General features: G+C 37.9%; 1 protein-coding gene across 2 annotated transcripts; it reads left to right on the forward strand.

Annotated features, from left to right (window-relative positions):
- The first annotated feature begins 4,075 nt into the window (after positions 1 to 4,075).
- LOC102708493 (WD repeat-containing protein 26 homolog) lies at positions 4,076 to 10,332 on the forward strand. Of its 2 annotated transcripts, none has more exons than XM_006647124.3 (5): positions 4,076 to 4,375; positions 5,147 to 6,044; positions 7,137 to 7,238; positions 8,357 to 8,980; positions 9,834 to 10,332. In XM_006647124.3, the coding sequence occupies exons 2-5, from the start codon at positions 5,253 to 5,255 to the stop codon at positions 10,092 to 10,094; spliced, it is 1,779 nt and encodes a 592-aa protein (XP_006647187.1). In that variant the 5' UTR covers positions 4,076 to 4,375; positions 5,147 to 5,252; the 3' UTR covers positions 10,095 to 10,332. The 2 variants fall into 2 exon arrangements, with proteins under 2 accessions (XP_006647187.1, XP_015689419.1); XM_015833933.2 differs by having other exon boundaries at positions 5,150 to 6,044.
- The last annotated feature ends 1,910 nt before the right edge of the window (positions 10,333 to 12,242 follow it).

Raw genomic sequence — 12,242 nt, forward strand, 5'->3', positions numbered from 1 at the left:
TTGTGTTTTTCAGTTTTTCGGGGGATTTTGATTTTTTTCTCTCTCCCACGGTGGGTATGGGGAATCGCGGAGCCGGAGGGAGGAGGAGAGGAACAAGAAGATCATCCGCGGGCTAATGAAGCTGCCGCCCAATCGCAAGTGCATTAATTGTAACAAATCTCTTCCGTTGCGTGCTTGAGTTGTTACTTAGCTTGATTGGCAGATCATTTCGTTCATGGATCGTTGCATGGGAGCGCATGAGATTTCTCTGCTGGGCTGTAGTGCTTGGCAGGCAGCACACATTTATGAAATCTATCGCCTCAGGTCATTATAGTGTTTAAGCTTCAACTTTTGGTTGGATGATGAATTGATGATAGGACTGGTAATTTGTTTCGATTAAGTTATTATATCAAAATAGTGAATCGGTCATTATTACGTGTGGTCATTTTGCTTCTGTATGTTATATACTTATATGGTTGATCAATACGGAGGTTAATTTGTCTAGCAGTTTTGTTAGGTCGTGAATTTTCATTACTTTGTCCGCAGTTGTTTGTATTTGATATCAAAGTTTCTAGGTTTGCTAAAATCTGAACTGTGGTACATTTAGTAATCTAAATGTTAGTAAGTGCAAATTGCTTTTCTCTTATGCAGTTTATTCACACAATAGAGATGTGTGATTAAATGAAGAATCGGCATTCTAATTAACGTTTTTATTCCCTTCTCTTGCAATGGTTCACAAAATATGGCCAGAAGTTCAGCACCATGTTTTTTTTAGTTTCACGTATATTGACCTTGTAATCATAGCCTTTATAAACAAAGAATATTGTGTATAAAGATATTCTCAACAAGAAAATATGAGAATGATTTTTAATTATTTATATGCAATGTAGAATACAAAGTCCATTGAAAGCACAAGAGTTTAAATTTTGTAATGCAAAAACTATTTGTTTATCAATTTAGATCCGAGCCAACATTGGATAATGTGTGATGATTGTTGACGTGTCGAATATGGTGCAAGGGCATTAGTTGTTGCATACCTAATTCTGGTGCCTCTTAGCATATCTTGTTTTGTAGCAAATAAACAATAGCTATCGTATTTTTCATTATCACGTTTAGATGGTTCTTTGTGTTACTCTTGCTAATAATCACTAATGTCCTACTTTGTAAGTTACTCGTGCTAAATTATATTTTATAACTGAGCACTTCATATTTGAAAATGATACTTTTAACGTTGTTATTCTATAATGTATTATCAGGTTATGGTTATGAGGACTTGATGTTGATACACAATAGGGTTATATAACACACACACACACACACATATATATATATATATATATATATATATATATATATCTGTGTGTGTGTATTTATAGATTGATTAGCATTCATATGAATCTAAATAATTGCTAGAAAGTCTTACATCGTCATACAGAGCTAGTAGCACTTTTTTTTTTTGAAAAATCTATAAAGACACACCTAAACAAGCAAGTACACACTTTCCTCATACCACATGTTAAAATACACATCCGCCTGATAATCACTACATTCTTTGAACTAATCGATGTTACTAAAAAAATTGGGAATACCTCATATCAACCATGTATCACCATTGAAATATGTTTTCTATTATTCAACAAAAGATTATCAACTTAAAATCGTTAAGAAGACAATGCGGAAAATCACCCTTCCGCAAAATTGCTTTATCAACGAAAGAGTCACATCATACAGCTCACATTATTTTCCTTTTGTGTGGTGCGAATGAGATCCATATTCTAATAACCATCTCTAACCAAATATTTAGTTAGTAACAGATGTGAGTATGCCTCTATTTCGAACACCGAAAGTTATGCCTATGCACACCTCGTGGTTTACATGAAAAGAAGAATACTGAGGCTTAATATAAGAATCAGTGGTCGTTATCCCTAAGCAATCTTACACACATTGCCATGAAAACTACATAAGAACATAAATTATAGCATAAAGCAAGTAGTAGTTAGATTAACACTAAGGTAAAACCAAATATTTGCCATAACTTTTTACATGGTTTGACCTTGGGATCCAACACACACCAAATGTTTGGCAAAATAACATATAGAATTAATTTGTTTGGAACAAAATAAATGGCCAAATTTAAAATTGTAGATTTTTTTTTGTCAAAGTTTGCAACCAAATAATTTGTTGCTACATTAGGGGAAGAAGTCGTCATCCATGCATGTGATATTTTTTTAATAGAGTATCATACGATATTTTGAGTCTACATTATATACAACAAATTGTAAAATATGTTATCTATATAATTATCATTCAATTGTATAGTCCATCTATACTTCTATATTTGAAACTCACTAGTAATTAATACTCTAAAGCTCAACATGCAAAGTTGTCAATTCATCTCCCGGTAGTAATTATTGTTCGAGGGTATTTTAAAACTCATGCAAGCATATCATCATTTAAAATTTATTTTATCATAGAGCTTCAATCTCTCTCTCTCTCACACACACAAGCATGTGAAATCATAAACCAACATTATTTTCAACATATTTCACAATATATTCTCCATCATTTATTCAATATTTAACATATATTCATTCGTATATTCTACCGTAAAGCATGGAATATCATGTAATGTTACATAATTTTAACCAATATATTAGACTGACTAGTGACTACCAATCAACATGATACTCTTTCTTGCACACCACCAACGGTCCTACTTGACATCTCATTTCAGACAATAGCACAATGCCTCAGGCCATTCACAGTGTGACGACGTGGTGAATGGTCTCACCACGTCACGTCCGTTGCCAGTTGTCCTGGCGGAGAGAGTGGGGGGACCGCGTAGCCTTTACCAAGCCGCTCGAGTCCTCACGAGGGCCTCAGCAAATGTTGGCACAGGGACAGGGGGGCATAATGCTATGGAGGTTACATCTCCGCCTTCGCTCGCCTCGGCATGGGCACTACCTTCTATGAGCAGAGAAAGGAGAGAGAAGGGCGGCGGCCAGAGAAGGAGCAGCACGCGGAGTTGGCGAGGCAAAGGATGAGCGCCTTGGAGCTCACCTGATCGGTGTCGTTGGAATCGTGTCGTGCCATTGAGATGCGTCGTGTTGCCCGAGCTCATCCCAACATTCGCGCCGTTAATGAAGCCTTGCCACCAGAGCTCTGCCTGGGCTGTGTTGCTGCCCCGAGCTCCTCCTGGCATCCGCACGGCCAAAGTTGCACCACCGGAGCTCCACCTTGGCTGCTCCACCTCCCCGAGCTCTGTGCCAAGAGAGAGGGAAGGGAAGAGAGGTGATGAGATTGGGTGGGATTTATTTTTTCTGGTTGGAAGGGTGTTAGTGTAAAACACTAAACTACTTCGTAAATTAAAAAACTATGAGGACTAAAGTATAATATGCTAGGGGTTGACATGAAAATTTGGAAACACTTTTAGAGCCACTTGCATTGTCAACAAACCAAATTTTGGTTTTGTGTTATTAGTTGACATGACACTCTAAGGTCATGTTTCTTTCAGTCTAAGATTATTATAATCTAGATTATTGAGTTAGTAGTCGAATAAATTGTGTGTTGTTTCTTTCCTAGATTATTAGAACATATACTATTGAGTTTGCAAGTCTAAAGAGGGAGTGGGATGTCACGGTTGATAATTTTTCATTCAATAATCCAGAAAAAGCTCACCTAAATGAGCTTACCAGATTATAATAAGCTAGACTTCAGATTATTATAAACTTCTTCAATAAGTTATTTATTTTTTTAATTTATTTCAAATAATTTGGATTATAATAATCCTAGCCTGAAACCAGTTTCAGACCACTCACGTAAGAGTCCTGCATTATGATTGCCGTCGGTGCTCATTCTTGTGTTATGACACCTATACGAGAAGTGACGCTACTTCATTCAACACAGGCCAATTTTAGGCCCATATCTAAGATTGCTTAGCCACAGCAGCTTCTGGTCCAATTCGAGAAATAACAGTAGTTTACTAGGGTTAGTAGAATTTATTCATTCTTTGCCCTTTATTTTATTTTTCCTTTTTTCCCATATTCTTTTCTCTCTTTTTTTTTTTCTCTCTTCTTCCAGTATCTCTCTCTTCCGAACTACCCCCAAGCCACTGCCTCGTTTGCCTTGCGCCCTTCTCTTTCCTCTTGCGTTTGCGTGAGGAAGGAAAGCATCATCCGCCTCGCCTCGCCGGAGCAGCCTCCGCCTCCCGCCCGCCCGCCGGCGGCAGCATCCGCTCCCCGCATAGCCATCTGACGCCGCTCCCCCTCCCCCTCCCCGCATCGAATCGATCGCTGTCGGTGCGCGAGCCGCCGCCGAGTTCGTTGGACGAGCGCGCGGAGGGAGGGAGGGAGGGAGGTGGGTGTGGGGGTGGAGAAGGGCGAGCGCGGCCGTGGAGGTGAGGATGGGGGTCGAAGCCCCTCGAGCCTCCTCGCTTTGTGTTGTGTGTGTGCGTGCGCCGTGAGTAGGAGAGAGGGGAGCCGATTTGGGGGGGAGAGGGGGCGATTGCTGCGCACACGGGGGACGCGCGATTCTGGGTGGATTGGTGTCGGCGTTGCTGGAATTTGTCACGGCGCGGTGGGATTTGGGATCAATCCGAGTTTCTTGCGTAGCACCAATCCTTTTTTGGTGTAAGGTTTGATAGGGATTGTTTGGGGGCCAAATTCCCCCAAATCTTCTGGGACTAGCGCTGCCGACAGTTGCTTCAGGGGTTCATCTGCACCGCAAGGATCCACCGCCACCGCTATCCGTGGCCAAGATCCGCTGCTGTCGCCGTAGATTCCATGCCAACAGCAGCCAAACTTCTTTTCCATGAGACCATGGATGCAGGGATCCATGCTCACCACACTTCATCGGTTCATCCAAACTTTGCCAAGGCGGCGATGATTGGTTTACCGGTTATTTAATGTGCTGTTGTGATGTGCAGTTTCTTTGCTAATGATATTCTTGCGCAGTTTTTGCCAACAAAGACTGATCAAATCATGTCCGGACTGCAGTTGTATTTCACACATTACGCACCTCGCTGGTTTTATTTGTTGTTTGTAACTTGCTATGCAAATTTGCCTGGTGGCACGCCCTGCAAATTGAACATAGGTTGATTACTTTGAGAAACACTTCTCTGCATTTGATCATCTAGAACTGACACTTTCCAACTGCTATTTCACTGCAGCAGCATCCTTTCATTATACAGCACTCATTGGAAGCACTCTACTCGGAGTTGCCTAACATCATCTCCCTAGAAGTCAAAAATATATATGGGCTGATTTTAACATTTCATGGGAGGTTTTGAAGACGATGAACCACCCTCAAAACGCGCAAGAGCATCCACAGTAGAACCAGCAAGTTTGTTAGATAGGTTTTCTTGCTTGAAATCTACCCCTCCTTTGGGAAGTACAATGGCTAGACCTTTGCCTTCCCAGGGGAAAGAAGTTATGGTTGGTTCTAAAGGTGTTATTAAGAGGGATGAATTTGTAAGGATAATCACCAAGGCTCTTTACAGTCTTGGATACGAAAAAAGTGGAGCAGTTCTGGAGGAAGAATCAGGAATAACTTTGCATTCCCCAACAGTGAATCTTTTCAGAAAGCAGGTGCTTGATGGGAATTGGGATAGTGCAGTGGTTACCTTGAACAAGGTTGGTCTTTTGGACGAAAGCATTGTGAAGTCTGCAACATTTCTGATACTGGAACAGAAATTTCTTGAACTTTTGAGAAATGACAATGTCATGGGTGCTATAAGGACTTTGCAAAGTGAAATTACACCCCTTGGTGTCAACAAAAAAAGAGTTCATGAACTGTCAGGGTGCATAATTTCTTCTCCACAGCATGTCTTACTTGGTTTTTCGAAGCTTGACATTGAATCTTCAAATTCTCGGCTGAAGCTCCTAGAGGAATTGCAAAAGGTGCTTCCCCCAACTGTTATGGTACCAGAGAAGAGGTTAGAGAATTTAGTTGAGCAAGCACTTACTGTTCAACGCGAAGCTTGTTATTTCCACAATTCTATTGATGGCTTGTCACTCTACACTGATCATCATTGTGGGAAGGATCAGATACCATCTTGCACGCTGCAGGTATAAACTGATATAGGTGCTTATTTCAGTTTATAGTGTTCTAAATGAAGATTGTATACCCACATGTGTGATCTGTTGGCCTAGTGCATTGTGAACCCACATATGTGTGATCTGTTGCCCTAGTGCTCTGCTGTGCTATTTAATCACTTAAACTTAATATCACCAGTGGTAATTCTTTAAAACATTCCTGAACAGAACTTTTTGTGCCTCCGACAACCATGAGGGCACTCTTGTAAGCAGTCCAATGGTCTGTTACTGTATCTTGTCGCCATAGGGACATACAATAGTATAGCTTGAATATTCTATTTATCACTCCTAATGGACCCTGTAATATAATACTTTATATAATAGTAAAGCTTGTCCATAGCTTGTTAATTCTGTCTTGGGAACTAGCGCTAGCTTTTACTCATGCAAGTGACAATTTCTTCCCCCTGTAACTCTCTTCCACCTAAACAGGTAAAATGCACTATTGTGAATGCCTTAAGTGTTCTGTGTTTTTTGTGGATAATTAAACAGAACAATTCTAATAGAAGCAAGAAAACTTGACCTTTCAAAAAATTCAACCTGCAGTCGTGTAAGATGTGGCCCAAATTTTCTTGCATATTCCTTTATATATTTAGGCAAAAAGTAACAATAGTTTGATGCAAAATGTTGATTTAATTCAGATTTGGTTTAATAGAAAGTAATGATTTGGCTTAAAATTTCTATATGAGATAGATAGATCAAACGAGAAATGTGTGCTACTCATCTTTATCTAATGTGCGCCACTTTTCTTAATCTTGTTACAAACAACATTTATATGAGCTTATGTTTCAGTATTAGTATGATTAAACTATTTAGAAACCTAGCTCGTTGTTGTGGGAAATTTACATGACTAAACAGTAAACAGAAGTGCAAAATGGATTCATATTGTAGCTAGGTGGCTTAACTTTGTGGCTTTGATGTGTCTATGGGAAATTTGCATGAAGAAATGCTAAATATGAGGTGCAAGGTGGATTTGCTTTGTGGTTTTCCAGAACTACGCTCTTGTCATATATTCATTGTCTTGCTCGTTGGGGGATTAATTACTTTTTCTTTTAATTCTTGTTGCAGGTTCTGCGTGCACACCATGATGAAGTATGGTTTCTTCAATTTTCAAACAGTGGAAAGTATTTAGCCTCAGCATCAAATGATAAATCTGCAATCATATGGAAGGTAAAATTACAAATCTATGCATACATAGCTGTTTGGCAACTTGTGTCAAGACATGATATTGCAAAAGTTCATTCAAGCTTGTTTGGATGGGAGAATTTTTGCCCTATCCTTGATCTAAATCCTAAACATTCTTAGAGCAATCCTTTTGCAATTTTTTTTATTTTTTAAACCTTTTTAATAAATACTTTTATTACAAACTTTGAACGAAACTATTTTCACCGTATGGACCTTTCGCCCACACCAGTTTAAGTTTTGGTGGCGTGGTAAGACAATGTTGCCACGCAGAGTGTTTCGCGTGACACGCTTGCCATGCCAGTGTCGGTGGCATGGCAAAAAGGTTCATATGGTGAAAAATATTTTTTTTCGATGTTTAGTAATAAAATTATTTATTAAAAAGGTTTAAAAAAAAACAAATCTCCTTTTGCATACACCCTCATGTTTTGAATCCTCTGCTGTTACTTCTGTCTGCAATGTGTATTCTGAAAACATAACGTCTGAAGTTTAAGATAAAACATTGCTGTTTATCTTATCATTTCACCCGTCTACTTGAGATCTGTCTCTATTAAGCTTTAGCAGCAAGGAATCTAATATAAGATGTTTGCCAATTATGCTCTATTAGCTTGTATGGTACCTTTTAAATTTTAATTAGCTTGTAGCTATTGATATGGAAGTGTATATTTCCTCATCCAGTCACAGTAGTCTGCCTTACAATTCTGCCATCTGTAAGTTGGTCTTTTATGCATGCCATTTGCAGTTTTATTGTTATCAGTCTGGTATATCTATGGCTGAGGAACATTCATGTTTTTTTGTCCTTTTTTTTAAAAAAAAAAATCATGTCTTCTTTAAAACCTGAATCCACATCATATCTCTTTCCATTGTCTTAGCTTAAATTATATTTTGAATTTCTTAATTTCATAGTTTCTCCCCTACACCAATGCCTTATTTTAAGTGACTGAATGGGGAAGGCGTATTGCCGTTGTCTTTCATACGGATATTTGTATATTGTATATATTCTTACATTATGAAATGGAGGTAGTATTTCATAGTATTTTTATTGTTGTTGATCATGATGTAAAAGGTATTTTCTTGACGCAAAGCAAACCTTTTCTTTCCCTAAGGTTGATGAAGATGGAGAACTATTACTGAAGCACACATTGACTGGTCATGATAAGCCAGTCATGATGGTTGCATGGAGTCCTGATGATTGCCAGCTTCTCACTTGTGGAATGGAAGAAGTCATTCGGCGTTGGGATGCTGAATCAGGCAATTGTCTTCAAGTTTATGAAAAGTCTGGCGTGATCTCATGTGGTTGGTTTCCAGATGGAAAGCATATATTGTCTGGTCTAATTGATCATAAGTTTTGCTTGTGGGATTTAGACGGTAAAGAAGTAGATTCATGGAAAGGCCAGAGATCATCCAAAACATCTGATTTTGCTGTATCAAAAGATGGCAAGCTTATAATAAGCATGAATAGAGAGTCCACAATTCGTTTATATGATAGAGAAACAAAACAAGAGAGGCTCATTGAGGAGGAGAGTACAATCACATCATTTTCTCTTTCAGAAGATGGTGATTTCTTGCTTGTAAACCTTACAAGTGAGGCGATTCATTTGTGGAATATAAGGAGTTGTCCCCTTCGAGTTAGCCGGTACTCTGGTCATAAGCGCAGCCGGTTTGTGATAAGGTCTTGTTTTGGTGGATCTGAACAGGCCTTTATTGCTAGTGGTAGTGAAGATTCACAGGTATGGTGATTTTGCTCGATGACCATCTAGTACTATAGAATAATATATGGATGTCGTTAATTTCATTGTTATAGTGCACCTCTTCTGTTAGTTGTGCTAATAGGCATTCTGCATTATAAATTTCTATTGGGATGTAGGAAACTATAGAAGACCAAATTACCATTTGAAACATGCTCAATACATTGCATTATTATACTGTATATAAAAACCTCACGGTATAAGCTACTTTTGGAACCTTGCACAATGCTGCGAAGGTACTAATCTCTAGGTCTGTTGTTCAAATTTACATTGTTACCCTTTTATCTAAGCATTTACCACCTCATTTACTTCAAAAGGTTCTTTATGCATCGATATTGCTAAGTTACCATGTTTAATGAGTTGATTTATTTTTAGAATCTAGATGACTAGTGAATATTAGTGTCCGATCTGAGTAAATAGTCGTCATTATCTTGTGATAATGCGTTTGAATTTGCTGTCTTTATACTGATAACCTGTTAATCTATTACTTGGACGTGATGGAATCATTTGGGATTCCAGTAATGGCACCCAAATCTGATATACAAAAATAATATGGAAAATATTACTAGAGGGATACTTTGATCTCTCTTTTGTGAATATTTCTCTTCCTCTTAATGAAATGAAGTGTGCAGACCTTGTGTGTTTTCAAAAAATAAAAAATAAAGGCTATAAATTACTAGTATTTTGGATGAATAGGTAGTCTCAAAATTGTTATGGAAAAGAGGTGTGGAGTTATGTGCTGTCTGGTGGGGTTGGTCTAACCACTAGATTGCAATTGTTTTCCTGTCTTCATCTGCTCTTAAAGTAATATCGTGGAACAATTTTCTTGTTTCAGATCTATATATGGCATAGAGCTACTGGAGATCTTATAGAAACCCTGTCTGGTCACACCGGCACGGTCAACTGTGTAAGCTGGAATCCTGTGAACCCCCACATGCTTGCATCTGCAAGCGATGATCACACAATTCGTATATGGGGTTTGAAGAAGGCCAGCCTGAAGCGCAAGGATGTTGGCAGCAGCAATGGGATATATGCAAATGGTAATACCCCCAGCAATGGTGTGGTACACCAGTGCAACGGGAACAGCAGCAAATGAACAAGGTTGCTAACCTATGGATGGATAACTGGCATTTGTAAATCCCCTTTTCCTTCCCTTTCCTTTCGTTTCCTATCCCCATCAGGAAGGGCGCCGCCATAGTAAAACAAAGCTCTGCAGCACTAAGTGTGGAGAAACCTTCTGGGTTTCATGCACGATCTCTCATGTATTACATCTACTGTTTGTCACATTTATTTCTTAATTCATGCTGGCAAAAGATATTTCGATACTATATTGCGTCGTAAAGGTTTTTCTGTTCTCTTCATTTTTTTAGTGCTGATGATAACAAGGGTTGTGATTCTTAAATGCTGATTGAGCAAGTACAGAACAAATTGTAACTCTCTAACCTTGGGAGAAAAGTTCACCTTTAATGTAGCATCCATGATCGTCATCGCCACTATCCAAATCCAAATAACATTAGTTAAGTTTGTTTCATTTGAAATATTTAGGACATTTGTGCCCACCTTTATTAGTTTAAACAGTACAAAGTTCTCTGGTATTCTCCAAATTGTGTATATAACAAACACATGGCTTAGTGTGTCATCACATGCTGAGTAATTTTTTTTTTAGCTGTCAGATCCTTCGTAGGACCGGTTTTTTTTGGCTGTCAGCTGTATTCGATTCTAGCATTGTAGATTCCACCAAATTTATAAATGAATACATATGTTCACTTAATTACATTATAATTTTCGGCGGATATGCCTGACCTACCTTCATATATTTGCAATGCCAAGGGAGTGAGATTTGTTGAGAACCGATAAGTCATACCAGTGTACCACCCTAGATATGCCCAAGCTTATTCTCTTGTTTGGTGTTATGGGTGTTTGAAATAGGTAAGATTGAATAATTATGATTTTTATTTGAGGACAGACAAGGTTGAATCAATTACTACAAAAGAAAAATTATTGCTTTAAAAAGTTCAGATAATGAACTATTTATATGGAAAATTTGACAGCACACCATTTCGGAGTTTGAGAAAAGTGTTCGCAAAAATCCAAAACCCTCGTAGGATACGAATGTAGCCCAAGTCACAGAACCAAAGCAATCAGATTCTCTTTTTAATTTTAAAACCTTATGGATGACCGACGTGACCATTGTGCCACGCCGTGAGGTTGGCCTTATAGCAATTAGACTAGTGTAGCTAAAAGATTAATATTTGAAAATAAAGTCTGATAGTTTAATTTTAAAATAAAAAAATATAAAGCACACATCAAGGATACCCACCACCTTCACACAATCATTAGCTATTCGTCCTAGATGGACTCGCTCCTTAAACCTGCTCATGCCAACAAACTTGTACCTTAAACCAAACACTAATCAGCCTCATTTTTCACTTGTAATAAGCTAATTGGCATCATGGTTTCACTTATAATAAGCACGAGCGACAAGTCATATTAATAAAAAATAATTTATATGTAAAACTTTTACATACATGCAGTTAGAACAAATGTTGTAAAATAAACTATAACAATATCATATTAACAAAATCAGCTACTACTTAAAGTATCCCAAAATCAACTGCTACCTCGGTCACATAAAGTGTATTTTTTGCATGTTTATGTTGAACGTCCGATTGTCCATCTTATTTAAAAAATCAAAATCATGGTTAGTATTTTTATTGCTATCATGGTTGGTATTTTTATTGCTATCTAAAGTATCCCAAAATCAACTGCTACCTCCTTCGTATAAAGAGTATTTTTTATGTTTATGTTCAACGTTCGATGATCCGTCTTATTTAAAACATCATTGTTCGTATTTTTATTGATATTAGATGATCAAACGTAAATATTACTTTGTGTGACTACTTGTTTAAAACAAATTATAAAGTGTTCCGACAAGACAATCGGACAAACGTTAGACATAAGAATCTATAAATGCACTTAAGTTGAGATGGGGGAGTATAAGATTAAGTTACAAATTCAAATTTTGATATATGCTTTGCCAGATCAATGAGGGCCAAAATTAAACATGATGCACTCTCTAGGAAATAAATGGTGAAAGCAGATCGAGAGCCACAATTACTATAGCTGTGAAAATTGTACAATCACTGATAGATAGCCACAATTATGAAACCGGATGGTAATTATATCCAAGTTGAATTTATAAGGCATTCTATAAACTGAAACGTAGTATATCACTCCTTCACAA

The sequence above is a fragment of the Oryza brachyantha genome, chromosome 2, assembly GCF_000231095.2.
Source record: "Oryza brachyantha chromosome 2, ObraRS2, whole genome shotgun sequence".
Taxonomy (NCBI): domain Eukaryota; kingdom Viridiplantae; phylum Streptophyta; class Magnoliopsida; order Poales; family Poaceae; genus Oryza; species Oryza brachyantha.